This window comes from Neoarius graeffei, chromosome 15 (genome assembly GCF_027579695.1).
Source record: "Neoarius graeffei isolate fNeoGra1 chromosome 15, fNeoGra1.pri, whole genome shotgun sequence".
NCBI classification, from domain to species: domain Eukaryota; kingdom Metazoa; phylum Chordata; class Actinopteri; order Siluriformes; family Ariidae; genus Neoarius; species Neoarius graeffei.
This window is the reverse complement of record NC_083583.1, coordinates 52850589-52871341: the sequence shown is the minus strand read 5'-3', so window position 1 is coordinate 52871341 and position 20753 is coordinate 52850589. Positions and strand designations below refer to the sequence as shown.

The window sequence follows — 20753 nt, the reverse complement described above, 5'->3', positions numbered from 1 at the left end:
TTAGAACTGATATCACAGCACAGAGAGCCACCACAAGCTTGCCGTTGTGACTACCTGTCTGGCTTCCCGCCCCTCACACCGTTACCACGATACACTGGGGAACCCGGGAACCCACCCAGAGCATCAATCGATTCCGATATCGACGAGATGGCTGCATTCTTTGCCGCTGCTGAGGGAAAGTGTAAAGGTATTTTTGTTTGTTTGTTTGTTTGTTTCACATACTTCGAGATTGATAAAAAAAAAGTACTCCACCACTCTACTTTCATCATAGTAAGATAGCTGCCAGTCCTTCACTGGTCATTGCTAGTGAGAGTAGATAGCTAGATGCCTTCCTCGAACAATCCAGATTAGCTTATTATTAGCATTGAACTACAATCTTCCTAGATTTATATTTACAATGAAGTAAGAGACCAGGGGACCTGTGGTAATTTGCTATTTATTCCCCCCATTTGTTTGATCCGTTCGCCCGGATATATGCCACACAGTGACGTCCAGTATCAGCAATTTGTAGCCATAAACATTTTGGTGGCTGCAGCAGCCATTAAGGTTTTGGCTGAGTCAGCTAGCCAGCCAATAATTTCATCAGCCAGCCATTATCCTGAAAACAAACGGCTTCGGGGTCTACTCCCCCATACTTCACAGTAGGCATGTGGTGCTTTTCCGCACTCATCTTTTGTGATGTATTAGAGTGTTTGTTGCCAAAAAATCTCTATCTTGGTCTCATCTGACCAAAGCACACAGTCCCAGTTGAAGTCCTAGTACCACTTAGCGAACTCCAGACATTCACGTTTATGCTTATAAGTGAGAAAAGGCTTTTTCCGTGCAGGCCTCCCAAACAGCTTGTTGGCATGTAGATAGCGCCTGATGGTTGTTATGGAGACTTTGTGACCCCAAGATGCTACTCTTTGATGCAATTCTCTAACAGTGAGCTTTGGAGAACTTTATTTCTCTTACCATCCTCCTCACTGTGCGTGGTGGCAAGATAAACTTGCATCCTCGTCCAGGCTTGTTTGCCACTGTTCCAGTTGTTTTAAACTTCTTGATTCCTCTGACTGTAGATATGGGCAGGTGTAGGCGAGCGGCTATTTTCTTGTAGCCATTGCCTGACTTATGAAGGTTGACACACATCTGCCTTACTTGAATGGTTTGTTCTCTTGTCTTTCCCATGTTGAAGAGTGGATAAGAGAAATAGGCCTCTGTGTCACATCATATTTATACCCCAGGGAAACAGGATGTGATGAATTACTAATTAAGGGTTCCTACATAAGGGCGGCACAGTGGTGTAGTGGTTAGCACTGTTGCCTCACAGCAAGAAGGTCCGGGTTCGAGCCCCGTGGCCAGCGAGGGCCTTTCTGTGTGGAGTTTGCATGTTGTCTGCGTGGATTTCCTCCGGGTGCTCCGGTTTCCCCCACAGTCCAAAGACATGCAGGTTAGGTTAACTGGTGACTCTAAATTGACCGTAGGTGTGAATGTGAGTGTGAATGGTTGTCTGTGTCTATGTGTCAGCCCTGTGATGACCTGGCGACTTGTCCAGGGTGTACCCCGCCTTTCGCCCGTAGTCAGCTGGGATAGGCTCCAGCTTGCCTGCGACCCTGTAGAACAGGATAAAGCGGCTAGAGATAATGAGATGAGATGAGATGAGGATCCTAGATACTCTGATCAACTTTATAAACTACAGTAGAAATGACAGAAATGCTTCAATTACATGTATTTTCTAGGAATTGTTATGGGTGCTAATAATTGTGGAACAGGTGATTTTATGAAAAATAATTATTTCTTAGTCAGGGATTTTTTTTAATTCACTTGAGTTAAGGGTTACATTTTTCTACAATTTTCAGTGTGAGATTATGCTTCTGCAATAAAAATTGAATTTATTTTAATTCTTTTAACCCAACTTAACCAGGGGTGCCAATAATTGTGGAGGGTGCTGTATATTACATACAGGATGTTCGGGTCCACTGGATTCAGGGCTAATAAAAGTGTGTACCTTGGGGGCATCATGGCTCAGGTGGATAAGGCGCCATACCATAAATCCGGGGACCCGGGTTCGATTCCGGCCCGAGGTCATTTCCCGATCCCTCCCCGTCTTTCTCTCCTGCTCATTTCCTGTCTCTACACTGTCCTATCCAATAAAGGTGCAAAAGCCCAAAAAAAAATCTAAAAAAAAAGTGTGTACCTTCACTCTGTCCTCCTCCTGTCTGGGCCTGCTATTAGTGTGTGTGAGTTTTGTGTTTCTGCCCCTGCCGTTCAAGCACTGACACTTGTCTGCTCTCACATTCCTACACATTTTACCCTCTGTCTTGTGGGAACCAAGACAGAAGTTCCCATAAATTGGGGGCAGGACACAATAAATCTAGCTTTTCCAATGTGGCTCCTTATCACAACTGATCAAGATGGCCAAAAGATTCTCTGCTCAGATGGACTTGCAAATGATTTTGGAAGAGAGAGAAGCTTTTGATGATGATGTAGAGGAAGACGTTTGAGAACGTGAGGATCACATTTCTGAAAATTCAGAGTGTGACAGTGACTTTGAAGAAGAGGATGAGATGGAGCATCAGCCAGTCCCAAAACGAAGACGAGCATGGGGATGATGTGTTGTATAGACTGACGATGGTTACTGTATGTGTTCAGCTTGCGTTGTGTAAACTGAACTGAATGGGTTACATTTCTAATGAAATTCAAAGAAATGAAAATCAGTTGTTATGAAAAACCTTGCTTCATTTGTAAATTTGAAGATAAACATATTTTTTTCCACTCATACACTACCGTTCAAAAGTTTGGGGTCACCCAGACAATTTAGTGTTTTCCATGAAAAGTCACACTTTTATTTACCACCATAAGTTGTAAAATGAATAGAAAATACAGTCAAGACATTTTTCTGGCCATTTTGAGCATTTAATCGACCCCACAAATGTGATGCTCCAGAAACTCAATCTGCTCAAAGGAAGGTCAGTTTTATAGCTTCTCTAAAGAGCTCAACTGTTTTCAGCTGTGCTAACATGATTGTACAAGGGTTTTCTAATCATCCATTAGCCTTCTGAGGCAATGAGCAAACACATTGTACCATTAGAACACTGGAGTGAGAGTTGCTGGAAATGGGCCTCTATACACCTATGGAGATATTGCACCAAAAACCAGACATTTGCAGCTAGAATAGTCATTTACCACATTAGCAATGTATAGAGTGGATTTCTGATTAGTTTAAAGTGATCTTCATTGAAAAGAACAGTGCTTTTCTTTCAAAAATAAGGACATTTCAAAAAAAGTGACCCCAAACTTTTGAACGGTAGTGTATCTTGGCTGTAATTGATTTTCTTTTTGTAAAATTACATTTTATTAAAAAAGCAAACAAAAAACGAGTAGCACTTTTTTAAAAATAAATGTAATCTAACAAAGGTAAAGGGCAAATATTACTCATATATGCTGTTTATGTTGCTTGTAATTGGGGTGAAGTAAACATCTGTTAAGTAATTAATGTAAAATTGTTTGATTGTGTTGAATTTAAAGCGGGCGGCACGGTGGTGTAGTGGTTAGCGCTGTCGCCTCACAGCAAGAAGGTCCGGGTTCGAGCCCCGTGGCCGGCGAGGGCCTTTCTGTGTGGAGTTTGCATGTTCTCTCCGTGTCCGCATGGGTTTCCTCCGGGTGCTCCGGTTTCCCCCACAGTCCAAAGACATGCAGGTTAGGTTAACTGGTGACTCTAAATTGACCGTAGGTGTGAATGTGAGTGTGAATGGTTGTCTGTGTCTATGTGTCAGCCCTGTGATGACCTGGCGACTTGTCCAGGGTGTACCCCACCTTTCGCCCGTAGTCAGCTGGGATAGGCTCCAGCTTGCCTGCGACCCTGTAGAACAGGATAAAGCGGCTAGAGATAATGAGATGAGATGAATTTAAAGCACCAAAATGCAGCGGCTCCACCAGACCCACCAACACTGGCTGAGTAACAAAAATACGAACACCACACAAGGGTTAAGACATTTTGTCAAATTCTTTTATTCTATGTTCACACAATAATGTCTGTTATCTCTTACAGAAAAACCACATGAACTTCACATGTTTTCCACATGTGCTCTATGTGGTAACACGTTACAAAATCTGATACCATGTATTCCACATGTTACCACATGTGATCACGTGTGAAATTCACGTGGTTTTTCTGTAAGGGATCTTTTCTAAAATGTATAGTTTTATATTCAAGATGGTGTTGCTTCAAAAATGCTTGGCCCCCAGTGACCTTATGGAAGCAATCAGTTCTTTCCCAAGCCTTATGTGATAGTTTTCTGTTTAATAACATCAACTGTGACAAAAGTATGTTTGTTTTTCATCAGGACATGCTAATAAAACAGAAGGACATTTGCAATTTGTTCATGGGACTATATGTTCTGCAATTATGAAGTAAAATTAGTACTAGGTTATTGCTCATTTCTGTTAGTAATATGAAATGTAAGAATGTAAAATATCACAGCTTAGTAAAAACATATATTTATTTCTTCAATGTACAACATTTTCTTGAATGGTTCTCATGATCCTTCATCCTGTCCTCATGTCCTCAAGCGTGAGGAAGTATCCATCTTCTCCGTTATAGTACTGTTGATGGCTGTCAAGACCGCAGTGGCGCTGGTCCACTGACATCATTATCATAAATATCTGTGATGAAAATGGGAAAATTAAAGATATAGCGTTAATATGAGGTTTTCATCAAAACACTTAAGTGTAAGATGTAATTATTACAGCTAAAGCATGAGGATCGGATGCACTGTTACAAAACGTTTGACAGAATAGAAGCATCTTATACACTACATATTTTAAAAATGGTCTGAATTGATCACATTTACAGCTGTGAATCTTTGACTGAGGGACCCATTTCTGTGCACTCCCATACCTGTCACGTTGTCAATGTCATCATATATTTCATTTTCCCTGAAATTGAAGAAAACATCATTTAACCATATAGGTTTAGAATTATTATACGAGGAATAATTTATTGTAGTCATTGTAGGATAATTTATTGCAATAATAATATAACTGTGATTACAGAATGAAACATACTCATGTAGAAGGTAATGTCTGTGAACATATCCATCTGAAAACATAATTTATAATAATGTTGTAATAAGATGACAGTATATGGTGTAAAAACACACACACACATATATATATATGTTACATGGTTGTACAACCACGATTCCAAAAAAGTTGGGACAAAGTACAAATTGTAAATAAAAACGGAATGCAATAATTTACAAATCTCAAAAACTGATATTATATTCACAATAGAACATAGAGAACATATCAAATGTTGAAAGTGAGACATTTTGAAATTTCATGCCAAATATTGGCTCATTTGAAATTTCATGACAGCAACACATCTCAAAAAAGTTGTGACAGGGGCAATAAGAGGCTGGAAAAGTTAAAGGTACAAAAAAGGAACAGCTGGAGGACCAAATTGCAACTCATTAGGTCAATTGGCAATAGGTCATTAACATGACTGGGTATAAAAAGAGCATCTTGGAGTGGCAGTGGCTCTCAGAAGTAAAGATGGGAAGAGGATCACCAATCCCCCTAATTCTGCGCCGACAAATAGTGGAGCAATATCAGAAAGGAGTTCGACAGTGTAAAATTGCAAAGAGTTTGAACATATCATCATCTACAGTGCATAATATCATCAAAAGATTCAGAGAATCTGGAAGAATCTCTGTGCGTAAGGGTCAAGGCCAGAAAACCATACTGGGTGCCCGTGATCTTCGGGCCCTTAGACGGCACTGCATCACATACAGGCATGCTTCTGTATTGGAAATCACAAAATGGGCTCAGGAATATTTCCAGAGAACATTATCTGTGAACACAATTCACCGTGCCATCCGCCGTTGCCAGCTAAAACTCTATAGTTCAAAGAAGAAGCCGTATCTAAACATGATCCAGAAGCGCAGACGTCTTCTCTGGGCCAAGGCTCATTTAAAATGGACTGTGGCAAAGTGGAAAACTGTTCTGTGGTCAGACGAATCAAAATTTGAAGTTCTTTATGGAAATCAGGGACGCCGTGTCATTCGGACTAAAGAGGAGAAGGACAACCCAAGTTGTTATCAGCGCTCAGTTCAGAAGCCTGCATCTCTGATGGTATGGGGTTGCATTAGTGCGTGTGGCATGGGCAGCTTACACATCTGCAAAGACACCATCAATGCTGAAAGGTATATCCAGGTTCTAGAGCAACATATGCTCCCATCCAGATGACGTCTCTTTCAGGGAAGACCTTGCATTTTCCAACATGACAATGCCAAACCACATACTGCATCAATTACAGCATCATGGCTGCGTAGAAGAAGGGTCCGGGTACTGAACTGGCCAGCCTGCAGTCCAGATCTTTCACCCATAGAAAACATTTGGCGCATCATAAAACGGAAGATACGACAAAAAAGACCTAAGACAGTTGAGCAACTAGAATCCTACATTAGACAAGAATGGGTTAACATTCCGATCCCTAAACTTGAGCAACTTGTCTCCTCAGTCCCCAGACGTTTACAGACTGTTGTAAAGAGACAAGGGGATGTCTCACAGTGGTAAACATGGCCTTGTCCCAACTTTTTTGAGATGTGTTGTTGTCATGAAATTTAAAATCACCTAATTTTTCTCTTTAAATGATACATTTTCTCAGTTTAAACATTTGATATGTCATCTATGTTCTATTCTGAATAAAATATGGAATTTTGAAACTTCCACATCATTGCATTCTGTTTTTATTTACAATTTGTACTTTGTCCCAACTTTTTTGGAATCGGGGTTGTACGAAGATGTGAAGTTTATCTTCGAGTGGTGAACATATTCACGAATGAGCGAAGAGAACGGGTGAAAATATTTTCAACACAAGACGATAAACTTCATATCTTCAGACCACCATGTAATGTTTTTATTTATATTATATGGACACATCCACAAAAGAAAAAAATGCAAGTTAATCAAAAGAATTTTAATTTTGAACCTTTTCGTCATTTTGACAACACACGTCCAGTCAGCGGGAAAACACTGAGAGTGACATCATCGGAGTGAAATATCAGGAAATACATCACTCCAATCCACGATGTATTTGATATGAAAAATACGAGTTTTTCAACGCGAGAAGAGAAGATTGTCAACGCAAGAAGACTGACTTCATATAGTCAAGCCAATGTGTGATTTTCTTTTTCTTATATAGACACAGTCACAAACAAAAAGTACCCAAATTGATCAAAACAATTCATCGATTTCCTCACGAGTGACATATCGAGATTTATTATACTACATACAGGACACTTTTTCGATGGAATAAAACGTGTTCTTTTCGCTTCTAGCAGGTTTCATTCATTTGGTTTGATAGCATGCAATATTGTTAGCATATCGCTTATCCCATGTGTATTATGTCACTCTACGCAATGGAGAATGAGCGTTGAATATGGTTTATGATATTGCATGGTTGTCAAGACAACATGATGTCACATGCCGGAGACGTAAAACTTCCGTGCTCGCGAGTGACTGTGACGATTTGTAAACAAACATGGCCGCCAGGTTTGCTTTGTTAAATACGAAGATTTTGAGAGAATTTTGAAAGAGAAAGACACCTGAAAGGAATATGTATGTATGTATGTATAATAATAATAATAATATTGGCTGGCTTTTTTCCATGGTACACTACCGTTCAAAAGTTTGGGGTCACCCAGACAATTTAGTGTTTTCCATGAAAAGTCACACTTTTATTTACCACCATAAGTTGTAAAATGAATAGAAAATATAGTCGAGACATTTTTCTGGCCATTTTGAGCATTTAATCGACCCCACAAATGTGATGCTCCAGAAACTCAATCTGCTCAAAGGAAGGTCAGTTTTATAGCTTCTCTAAAGAGCTCAACTGTTTTCAGCTGTGCTAACATGATTGTACAAGGGTTTTCTAATCATCCATTAGCCTTCTGAGGCAATGAGCAAACACATTGTACCATTAGAACACTGGAGTGAGAGTTGCTGGAAATGGGCCTCTATACACCTATGGAGATATTGCACCAAAAACCAGACATTTGCAGCTAGAATAGTCATTTACCACATTAGCAATGTATAGAGTGGATTTCTGATTAGTTTAAAGTGATCTTCATTGAAAAGAACAGTGCTTTTCTTTCAATAATAAAGACATTTCAAAAAAAGTGACCCCAAACTTTTGAACGGTAGTGTATATTAGATATATTCCATTCAGCTAGCATGATACTGAAGTCATCTTTGAATGGAATATATCTGATAGATCACGTAAAAATGCCAGCCAATATTATTTAAATATGTCACGGTTGCTGTTCTCGATGTCCCAGATGTAGATCGTATGAACAATACGAGTGGTGTATTTCCCAGTAAAACACTCATGTCCATATAATATATGGTGTATACAGTATATATGCTTTTCTTACATTTGAATACCTCATTGTTTGAGATATTAGTTGTCTGTCCAATGGATAGAAATGAAACAAAACCATACTATTATTGTAGTATTACAGTGTTTCTCACAAGAGGGCGTGCAACACGTACATTTGCCCTGTTCATTCCGACAGAGTACTTTCTTCTCATTAGTCTGCTGAATGACTTCAAGAATTTCGCCCTTCACCACAGTCAGGTCCTTCCCACTGCCCTTCTTGATGATGGCATTTGGATCCACCATCATGCAGCAAAGAACTTGGATGGGGCCTTCAAACTATCAATGCCAAAGCACAGCATATAACAATCTCTTACTAAATTGATATCCTGTTAAGGGTCGTGGAGATAACACAGATTCAACATCGGGCTTCTTTGTCCTCGAGCCGAACAACAAATAATAGAACTTTACCTTGAACTTTTTCCTGAACTCCTTTTCCTCCTTCTCTAGCTTCTTGTTTTTTTTAGGGTCTTGGCTGGAAATTCACGACAGAACACGAGGAACAAAATCAAACATCGATGCAACCTTGTTCTACTTTTGGTTTTCGAACATCTTGTAGACAGTTGAATATTTCATATGTGATATTTGATTGTCTGTTATATTGATCGCACCAGCAATTTTACATAGATAACAACGGCAACACAGGAAACAAAGGGTCTTTCTCTGACCTGTGGCCATAAAGTTGATTATTAACAAGAAGGGAGATGAGAAAATATATTCAGCTATCATTCATTTCATCAGGGCACAGTCGGTACACGGGTAGTTCAAGGGCAGTCTTTATGAAGTAATGCTGAGTTTCTTCACTTCATCGTGTAATCAGGGTGACAAAATAAGATACTTTAAAAAAATACGCACTGTTATGGTTGATCATACACTGCGTTTATAGGTTTGAAGGGTTGCAAAAGTGTTAAATGACAACAGGAAAAGTAGGCGAATTGAAGATGTAAAGATTATTGATGGCAACAACAAATGAAAGTTTCGCTTTTGGTGCGTACCAAAACTCCGGAGGGGGCAGAGGGAAGTCGTCTGGTATGGGATGATCAATATCATCATATATCTCTAAGAAGGGAGGAGAATAAAAAAAAAAAAAATAATAAAAACATCAACTTCATGAACTGATTAAATGATACTACTACCTAAATGTATAGAAATCACTCATTGACTTACCTCCGCTCACATTTAGGCTGCTGCAAAAGGGAGAAAATGCACAACATGAGAAACATCAGTCTTTGCTGTTTCAACAACCTTCTAGTTAAGTTCTAGTCACTCCGATTATCAGTAAGATCATCTTTTAACATCTGTTCCGTTTACTTGTTTTGTGGGTCTGCGCCGACATCATCGTAGACATCTTCGTCCTCGTGGACAGGAGGAGGGAGAGGAGGAGGAAGTGCAGTTTCACTGCGGACCTTTCGCTTGATTTCTTCATAATCCACATTTACACACGTGTTACTGACATATCCATCTGCAAAAAAGAAATAAATAATAAATGTTTAGCTTTTACACATTGTGATCCATTTCTGTCCAAGTTTCTACTTTCCAATATGGTTAACAAGGCCGCATTATAATGATGTAATTATTACCCAAGATGGAAAAAAAAACCAACAACCCAAAAACAAAAACAGAGAAGAGTTTTGTCTCATTGCAAGTGTTTGGGACTTAATAAATCTATCCCACATCGTATTATAAGAGTTTGACTAATTCCTGTGCTGATTTTGCAAGAGAATAATTTATTTGTAACTGTAGTGAACTGGTGAGTGCAGGTTATGGCATGCACTTATGTGGCACTCCGTTACACCAGCTCATGTCTAGCCTACATTATTCGATCCCATACATGCCAAACTATACGGAATGTCCGTATTTTATACGGATTTGATTCAATAAACGTAGTATACGGGCGTACAAATAAAGTTATACGGATTCTTTAAAAAAACTTCAATATTTATTGAGAGCTATAATCAATTCCCACGATGATAAAAGAGCGCATAACATTTACAAACGTACTGTACAGCACAGAAAGCACAAACAGCCAGTAAAGAGTCTTATGAAATCGCGCGTTATCTTGTGGTAGCAAGACTTCGTTCCACTTCTGATCATGCACACACCGCATTACGAGAATCCCGCCAACCGGGAAGTAACATTTTGTTTGAAAAGCGTATTTCCACCTGAGCGACTTTCACTAGCGACTGAAAAGATTCTGAATGGGCACTCCAGCAAGATCAACACAGACACTTGCTGTGACATGCAGCCTCGTGAGGTATTGGTGCAGACTGCTAAAAAAGCTGTCATGGAGTACAATTCAGAACATTAGAGTGACACTTTGTGTTTTTGTCAAACATTGGCGCTTTGTATTCATTCTGAAGGTTTATTGTTATTAATATTGAATAAAAAGTAACTGGGATATATCATTGTTAATTATCATTCAAATTTTAGGTAAATTATTTTAATTTGCATCTTATAAGGATTTTATAAGGGAAATACGGATTTTGGAGGTTGGTTATACAGGTTTGATTGACCAAAGGTTGACATGTATGCGATCCACATTTACTGGATATGAGCAATCGCACGCTCTGATTGGCTACTCCACTTCTAGGCTATCAGCTCATATACCGTGAGAAGAGAAAAACAAAATGATGACGCGTGCTGCATGAAATAAAAACTCTACTTGAAAACAAAACCCCGCAAAATACAAAAAAGCAACAAAATATGGAATGAAAGAATTTGATGGTAAGGACATTTCTTTTTTATTTTTCAAGAATTATTATTATTATTATCGCATTTTTCACAAATTCCTCCTGTCATTTCGCTGGTTTGTTTACATTCTAAGCGGAAATTGATTTTGTCGGACGTTTTGTATCAAGTTTTTATTCATCGATTTTGCAAAAAATCAAAATAAAAGTGCTACACGCCTCGTCGGCTATCAGCTCACGTACGACTCGATTTCGTGGAATAACTGTTAATTGTGCAACTGAAATAACACCTACATTCCCCACTCATGTTTCGGGCCAGCCATCTTCCCTCAGGGTTGTTTTTCACACGCACAATCTCCACGAACTCTCCCTGCCGCACACGCAGATCGTTCTTCCCGCCTTGCCAGTCCTCCCTCACCCGAGCTGTATGGATCACCTCGACTTCTCCAGTCAGCTACAGTGAAGAACAAAAGTAGCCACATGAAAGATAAGCATAAGATCTTACGCTCGAAGAAAATATATATCCATGTAAATATGTGTCACAGCCTCAGAAAATCCTTCACATGTTGAATTGTTGTTGTTGGGGTTTTTTTATTTTTAATTTTTTTAAATCTACACCAGTTTATCAGGTACTTGATATGGTATAATGGTTTCCCTAATAAACTCAGTATAGATGAACTGATGAAACATAAGCTTCACAGATGTTATCCAGGACCAAATATACTTGTGATTTAGTCTAGAACATTTCAGAATGTGAAGGGATTTCTTCTCGCAGACAAATATGATCACATTAAATATACATAATACATTTCAAATAATAAAATTAATCAAAGTAACCTATGTGTCAAATAATATACGAAATAATGTGCAGTACGCATTTAAATTATGTGTAGGTTCAAAGACTATAATGCAGTTACGTTTGAGCAATATTAAAGTGGGCGTCCATTAATTTTCTAAAAAAGTAATAATAATAATAATTTAATGATGTGGGCTATTTTATAGCTACAAATATTAATAACGTGCACTTATACATGCCTACAAGTACGTAATACAATTTTTCTGCACAAAAACTCACTTTGAATTTTTTTCGATACTCGTTTTCTTTTTTCAGCTTCTCTTTTTGCTCTCTCTTTTCCACTTCTTGCTGTCGTTTGTGTTCTTTCAGTTTTTTCTTCTCCAAGACCACAGGCCGTGCAATCTTCTCCTGACTGTAGTTCGGCACAGCGCATCACATGAAACGGATTATTTAATCTGAGAACTGAAATCCGCTGCTGACAAAACAGCTACGGTATTATATACTGTAAAGGCAGTTAAAGAAAACATCATACAGATCATCCGGCTTCGGTAAAACGGTTGATATTTTACTGCTGTTTATAAATGCATAACAGAAACTTACTCCTCAACAGGCTCATAAATTTCACTCTGATCACTCTCCTAGAAAACAAGCAGGAACAGGTTTAGTAATAAAAATACACACTGAGTAGGTTTAATAACACACAACTTTTTTCCCCCCCATCACAGCATTCAGAAATGTGTTAAACATAAATAATTATGAATCAATTTGTTCCTGAACGTGACCTCGGCCACACACATACACACATACACACGCGCACACACACCTCATCAGCCTGAGATGAGAAACTGCTTGTCCATGATTCTGTAAAAGCACAAGGTGTATATAAATTCAGGATATTTTATATTTAAAAGTTGATGAGCTACTGCACAATGTTTGCTTAATTCCCTGATTAAGTCCCTGTTTCCTTTCATAGTCATCAGGATGGTTTTAATACAAAAGCCTAAAGTTATTAAATGTATTCCTGAATGATAAGAAGCAAAATGCTTTTATTAAAAAAAGACATGCAAAATAAAAATTGTGATCATTTATGGAGTAAGAGAAACGATTATGGTGAGATAAAACTGCTTTTACCACTGGAAGATGGTTTTGGAGGTGGTGGTGGAGGTGGGGGCAAATCGATGTCATCGTATGTGTCCTGTTCAGGTTCAATGTTTCTAAATCAACAAAATCACAGATTAATAAAGCTGACTGAGATCCTGTGCTGTTTATAAAGCGAAGACATTCCGTTTTAATCTCAAGCATAGTTTGACACCGGTAATTTAAAAAAAAATTTTTTTTTTTTTTACAAATTGCAAATAATTCTAATATATAACATTTCCTGTCTGTAGTTTTTACTTGGGCAATTCTCAGGAACTTCCTGTGCGCTGTCAGGAAATTTGCGGCGTAGCTATAATTTTTACACCCACACATTTTTCGAGGCATTGAGACATGGAAATGCATCTATTTGATCAAAACGCTAATGAATTACATAACAAATAGTGACAAACTGATATAATGATCCACAAGGTCACTCGTAATCATCTGCTTCATCTGATGGAGTTATGGTTATGCTTCTCAGCATGCAATAGTGTGTATATGGCATTATACTTTACCCTTTCTTTCAAAAAATACTACTACTATTAATAATAATTCCATCCATCCATCCATCCATCCATCCATCCATCCATCCATCCATTATCTCTAGCCGCTTTATCCTGTTCTACAGGGTCGCAGGCAAGCTGGAGCCTATCCCAGCTGACTACGGGCGAAAGGCGGGGTACACCCTGGACAAGTCGCCAGGTCATCACAGGGCTGACACATAGACACAGACAACCATTCACACTCACATTCACACCTACGGTCAATTTAGAGTCACCAGTTAACCTAACCTGCATGTCTTTGGACTGTGGGGGAAACCGGAGCACCCGGAGGAAACCCACACGGACACGGGGAGAACATGCAAACTCCACACAGAAAGGCGCTCATCGGCCACTGGGCTCGAACCCAGGACCTTTTTGCTGTGAGGCGACAGTGCTAACCACTACACCACCGTGCCTCCCTTAATAATAGTAATTATTATTATTATTATTATTATTATAAAAACATCTAAACGTCCCTATTTTTGGCGAAAGTTCAGTTAAAATCATGAACATAACATGCACTTACCGCTGTTTAATGGGCGGTGTTGCAGACAACAAATTAGTTTTTGGTGGTCGTGGTGGCCCTGTTAAAAACACAGACATGCATGAGACAGGCTGTGAGCCAAATTCCCAAATAAACTGACGCTTTTTCTCTGTTTCTCCCAAAACATGTACAAAATATACAATGTACAAAATACATATAGGATATTACACAGTTGTGCAAAGATATGAAGTTTATCTTTGAGAGTGGTGAACATATTCCTGAGTGAGTGAAGCGAAGTGTAATGTTCTTTATATTATTATTATTTTAAAAAATTTTTTAAATCAGTTTTCAACATTTTTAATTGATGCGTACAGTATGTGCATACACACATACCTGTACGTGCCGTCATGTCCTTGGTTTTAACATGTTCATTTTCAAAGTAATGTTCTTTATATTATATAAACACATAAGAAAAAAGTACGCAAGTTAATCAAAAGAATTTTAATTTTGAACCGGTTCGCCATTTTAACAACGCTCGTCTAGTCAGTGGGAAAACACTGGGAGTGACGTCATTGGAGTGAAATATCGTGAAATATGTCACTCAGATCCGTCATGTATTTTGTCTAAAAAAATGCAAGTTTTTCAACACGAGAAGATAAACTTCATATCTTCAAGCCAATGCGTGATTTTCTTTTTATTATAACGACACATTCACAAACAAAAAGTACCCAAGTTTATCAAAACAATTCATCGATTTCCTCACAAGTGACATATATATGTTATTTACCAGCTGGGAGGTCCGTATGGTGAAATACTGTGACCGAGGTCTTGAAAGTACTGAGAGAGGCCCTCTGGGCCGAGGTCAGTATTCAAGGCCGAGGTCACGGTATTTCACCATACGGACCGACTTTAAGCTGGTTAATACTATATTTATTTTTTTCTTTACCAAATTCTAACAGAAAACGAGAGCGCCCGAAAGGGAAAACCAAGCTGAGCCGCCATTTTGAATCCTTATTCACGGCTGTAATGCAAATTGCTTCCTCCTCGGTATACAAGTGCACTTCCATGGCAGGAAAAAAAACTACATTTTGCCGCCTATGTAGTCCCCTATTTATACAAATAGGAGTCATTCAGGATTCAGCCATGTTTTTGCTCGGCGTTAGCAAGTTACAGGTTTTAGCTTTCTCCTGAAATGTTTTCTTTTATTTCTTCTTCCTCAGGGTAGTAAAACTCGCTTTCGCTGTGAACACTGTCGTTATCGCTATCCATGCTGTAAAATTAATGCTATTCTCCTGAGAAATGCTGGCAAAAATTTATAAGATTTTTTGATAATCTTATAAATAAATCTTATAAAAAAAAGATAAATGTTGACAAAAAATGCTACTATGTTTGTTGTTGTTGTGAACGAGCGAGTCGCCAGAAGTCCGTAACTGGGGTCCGTATCATAGGATACGGACCCGCTTGCCAGCCAATCAGAGCGCAGGATTTGATGGAAACCGGACCGCGAAAAAAATAGAGATTTATGTCATGGTTGTGGGTCTTGATGTCCCACATGTAACTTGTATGAAAAATATGAGTGGTGTATTTCCCAGTAAAGCACTCATGTCCATGTAATATATACAGATAAATACATACTACACATATACATTTATAATATCAATAATTAATAAGTTATAGGAAGTAAAAATTCAGTCTGTCTCTGTTGATTTGTTTTCTCCATTGTTTCTGGGAAAAGTTTCATCTCATGGAAGCAATTTGGAAAATAAAAACTAGAAGAATACGTAATAATACAGTATACTGTAATGAATGTTAACATTGAAAAGCAACTGCCTGAGCTTTTCAACAGCACTATAAGTTCTTATACTTTTCAAAATTGCTTTAATTTTATAGGTATTCTTTAAACATATGTTGATCGTATTTTATTGTTAAAATACTATGCACTCTAGAAAAATACGCAGTGTTCAGAGTGTTTAAAGAAATTCACTCGAAAATGCTGTGCATTGTGGATTGTCTTGCAAGGATGCCAACCTCATCGAATGTTTCATTCCAGTCAAGTGTTAAGACTCTCTGTTCATCTTCAAAGTGACCATCAGTAATTTAGCTGAACCTAATTACTGTCATAAGGTATAGCTAACTTTTGGAGTCCTGTATACTTCAGCAAACGTCTGAAACATTTAGCTAAGCTAGCTCGGTTAGCTAGCCTGCTTTCCAATACATCAAATTAACCAAATAATAGATTTTATTACTTTACACAGTTAGCTAGTTCAGCTGACAAGTTGATTTGTTGCTGGTGTACCTTAAATTACCATTAGCTAGAGAAGGGTATGAGGATACAAGGGTACATCCTGCTACTTAGTTTTGGCTTCTAGTTCTAGTAACTTTTTTTTTTTTAACGTCGGGGAGGTTGATGGTATGAGTGATGTCACTTCTGTTGTTTTTTCTGCTGAAAATATAACAAATAAAATATTGTTGCAAGCTGGTATAAATCTTGTCATTTAAAATCACATGTATTGAATTTTACAGTACTAAAAATCAATACAAATTAAAATGATAATATATTTTTAATTTGACATTAAGTTCAATTAAAATCTCGCAGATTTTACAGTAAATTGCAGTAAGTTTTGTCGGCAGTTGCTAGAAAACTACTAGTCCTTTACAGTATCATACTATTAGAGTTACGGTCATAGTTACATTAATGGCTACGGGAAATTACTACAATTTATCGTACATTTTACATTGATAGTACATTATTGGAAATGGTGCTGCCAGCGTTTTATTTATCTTCATATACAGTGCCAGTCTAAAGTTTGGACACACCTTCTACTTCAATGGTTTTTCTTTATAATTATGAATTAAAAGTCACTTCATGTCTTAAAGTAATGATGGATGTCATTTCTTTTTACTTAGTTGAGCAGTTCTTGATATAATATGGATTACTACAGTTGTGGAATAGGGCTATTTAGTGTAATTTTATTATTTACTATTTACTGTTTGATTTGGCACTTTTTTGTTTACCACATAAGTCCATATATGTTCCATATGTTGTTTCATAGTTTTGATGTCTTCCATTTTGTTCTATAATGTAGAAAATAGTCACAATACACAAACACCTCTGAATGAGTACACACACACACACACACACACACACACACACACACACACATTTAATTTAAGGATTTTTTTTTCCTCAAACAAATATAAAGTAACTACGTTTAACTGATGGCTAGCATATGATTTATACAGTGGGGTCCAAAAGTCTGACACCACAATGAAAAGCTGTGATTAAAAAAAAAGTTTTTTTCCTTTAAATTTGGAAATAACCAAAAGGTTTTAGAATTGTGAAAAAAATTAAAACAAAGAAAGCAAATGTGCAATATCGTGAATATTTAATATTCAACATTCTGCACTATTTCTAGGTCCCTATGTAAATGTAACGTATTTAAGTACAAATGTCTGATCCTGATCATGTTAACTGATTTGTACAAAAGGTAAAATTTTCCTCACGTCTAATCTCTTCTGCTGAAAAAGGTGCTCAGATGACACTCAGATGGATTTGATCTAAAATGGATTATAAGGTTTTGCACAAACTTGTGGAGTCTGTGCCAGCTCGGGGGCACACAGTCATTTAAGCACAAAGCTGATGTACCAAATACTAAGAAACTCTGATATTCATGTAAATATTCATGTAAAGATTCTATTTTCCACTTCAATTGCTGTCACGAATATCATTTGTAATGAAAACTATTGTATTAAACTAGAAAAGAACCAAATAGAAACATTTTCATGAGTGCTTTCAGAAGTTTGGACCCCACTGTAGTTATATCTGTGTTTGTAGACCGCTAGATATCGTCCTGATAGTTAAATGAGAATGAGTGAGCTACCATAACAGGAAGCGTAACTATGTAGGTTAACTAGCACCACTTGGCATTAGTGATGTGAATCCTAGCTCGCGTAAAAGCAGTCACCATATCAGTAAACAAAATCAACTTTTTAAAACGCCTAAACAACCCACTGCCAGATTTTATTTCCTCAAAAGCAGCCAGATTGCTTGGGCCATGAAACTGAATCAATGAAATATTATTTTCTTGACTTCTCATTAACAAATAACATTAAATAACATATACTATGCATTGCATTAAAAAAAAATACAAACTCCAGTTCAAACAAGAAAAGTTCAAAAAGCAAAAAAGAAAAGATTTGCTTACTGAACAGTTAAATGGTTTAAATTAAATGTTATCCTACTAATTAACATAATAATATTTCATTTATTCTAAAATCTAAATAAATGTTAAGCCAGCACACACACACACACACACACACACACACACACACACACAGCGTGTCTTAGTAAGATGTTGGGCAAGCACACAATCCCAAAACAGCTTTAGTGTACCCTGGTACTGATTCGACAAGTTACTGGAACTGTATTGGAAGAACGAACACCATTCTTCCAAAATATATCCCCACTATTAGTCTTTTGATGATGGTGGTGGAGAGTGCTGCCTAACACGTTGCTCCAAAATCTCCCATAAGATAAAGGAACCCAAACCATGTCAACAAAGCAATCCCACAGCATAACAGACTCTCTGAAGAAGAAGCCTTTATTTGTCACATGCAAACTCAAGCACAGAGAAATTCCTCGTCAGCATTTAACCCGTCTGAAGCAGTGAACACACGCAAGTGAACAATGAGCACACACACACACCCAGAGCATTGGGCAGCTATGCTACAGCACCCAGGGAGCAGGTGGGGGTTAGGTGCCTTGCTCAAGGGCACTTCAGCTATGATACAGAGGGAGAGGAAAGTGCTGCTCATTCACTCAACTCCCCTCATGTTTTTCTTGCCAGTCCTGGGAATTGAACCGGTGACTCTTTGGGCCCAAGGCTGCTTCTCTAACCTTCAGGCTAGACCATGGCTCTATCACCTGACTGGGTTTCCGTTGACAACATAGTTAACAGTCCAGCATTAAATCTTATTTTACCTGCTGTGTCTCCACCCAACATCCTGTTTATTCTGCTGTTCATTTCCCCAATAGTACGGAAGCCAAGAGAGGCCCTTCATATAATCTTTTTTTATTCACCTTGTTATCCCGAGATAACGATATAATTAATTCAGGATCTCGAGAAAACAACACAACTAATTTGAGATCTCGAGAAAACAAAACCGTTATTCCAAGATAACGACATAATTAATTCAGGATCTCGAGAAAACAACACAACTAATTCGAGATCTCAAGAAAACAAAACCGTTATTCCGAGATAACGACATAATTAATTCAGGATCTCGAGAAAACAACACAACTAATTCGAGATCTTGAGAAAACAAAACAATTATTCCGTGATCTCGAGAAAACAAGACAATTATTCCGTGATCTCGAAAAAACAAAACAATTATTTCATGATCTCGAGAAAACAGCTGAGATTTCGAGCAGAGCTACGCCCCCTGTGGGTCAGACTTAATGCAATCTCTCCCTGTGTCAACCCCTGATCAAAATATTGCCTTATTAGGTGATCGATTATTCCAGACATTCTAATGACCAAAGTTGCGTCTATACAGAATGAGAAATAGCCCCAAAGTCAGCATATCACAAGTCTCTTGGCGCACCTGAATGAACCATTTCTCAGCTGTTTACTCAAGATCATGACATAATTGTTTTGTTTTCTAGAGATCACGGAATAATTGTTTTGTTTTCTCGAGATCTCAAAATAACGGTTTTGTTTTCTCGAGATCTCGAAATAACGGTTTTGTTTTCTCGAGATCTCGAAATAACGGTTTTGTTTTCTCGAGATCTCGAAATAACGGTTTTGTTTTCTCGAGATCTCAAATTAGTTGTGTTGTTTTCTCGAGATCCTGAATTAATTATGTCGTTATCTTGGAATAACGGTTTTGTTTTCTCGAGATCTCGAATTAGTTGTGTTGTTTTCTCGAAATCCTGAATTAATTATGTCGTTATCTCGGAATAACGGTTTTGTTTTCTCGAGATATCGAATTAGTTGTGTTGTTTTCTCGAGATCCTGAATTAATTATGTCGTTATCTCGGAATAACGGTTTTGTTTTCTCAAGATCTCGAATTAGTTGTGTTTTCTCGAGATCCTGAATTAATTATGTCGTTATCTCGGAATAATGGTTTTGTTTTCTCGAGATCTCGAAATAACGGCTTTGTTTTCTCGAGATCTCAAATTAGTTGTGTTGTTTTCTCGAGATCCTGAATTAATTATGTCGTTATCTCGGAATAACGGTTTTGTTTTCTCAAGATCTCGAATTAGTTGTGTTTTCTCGAGATCCTGAATTAATTATGTCGTTATCTCGGAATAACGGTTTTGTTTTCTCAAGATCTCGAATTAGTTGTGTTGTTTTCTCGAGATCCTGAATTAATTATGTCGTTATCTCGGGATAACAAGGTGAATAAAAAAAAGGATTATATGAAAGGCCTCTCTTGGCTTCCGTACAATAGGCTACTCTCAGTATATCATTATAACAAACAGTAGTGCTGTATGAGCCTCATACTCACCCCAGTCACGCTGCCCTACTTGTTAGCATGCTACTGTAATCATCAGGCTAATACTGTACATGAGCTGACATGATAAGATTGAAAAGCTAGTTGTTACATACAGAAATGCATTAAAGGTTCTCATGTATAATGACACTGAATATAAGGTTAGTTTTTGACAAAAACAACAACAAAAAA

At 37.8% G+C, this 20753-nt stretch overlaps 1 protein-coding gene across 1 annotated transcript in view; it reads right to left on the bottom strand.

The window, feature by feature from the left end:
• Positions 1-3974: 3974 nt before the first annotated feature.
• si:ch73-40i7.2 (FYN-binding protein 1) overlaps positions 3975-20753 on the bottom strand; it is a 34683-nt gene continuing 17904 nt past the window's right edge. Inside the window, exons 3-16 of the mRNA XM_060941602.1 lie at positions 14108-14165; positions 13034-13116; positions 12726-12763; positions 12503-12540; positions 12182-12314; positions 11401-11560; positions 9731-9881; positions 9587-9606; positions 9415-9478; positions 8831-8894; positions 8536-8698; positions 5047-5080; positions 4880-4917; positions 3975-4644 (exon numbers count right to left, since the gene is read on the bottom strand). Of these exons, the coding sequence (XP_060797585.1) occupies positions 4598-4644; positions 4880-4917; positions 5047-5080; positions 8536-8698; positions 8831-8894; positions 9415-9478; positions 9587-9606; positions 9731-9881; positions 11401-11560; positions 12182-12314; positions 12503-12540; positions 12726-12763; positions 13034-13116; positions 14108-14165 (1091 nt within the window). The 3' untranslated portion in view covers positions 3975-4597. The remainder of the gene's footprint in view (positions 4645-4879; positions 4918-5046; positions 5081-8535; positions 8699-8830; positions 8895-9414; positions 9479-9586; positions 9607-9730; positions 9882-11400; positions 11561-12181; positions 12315-12502; positions 12541-12725; positions 12764-13033; positions 13117-14107; positions 14166-20753) is intronic.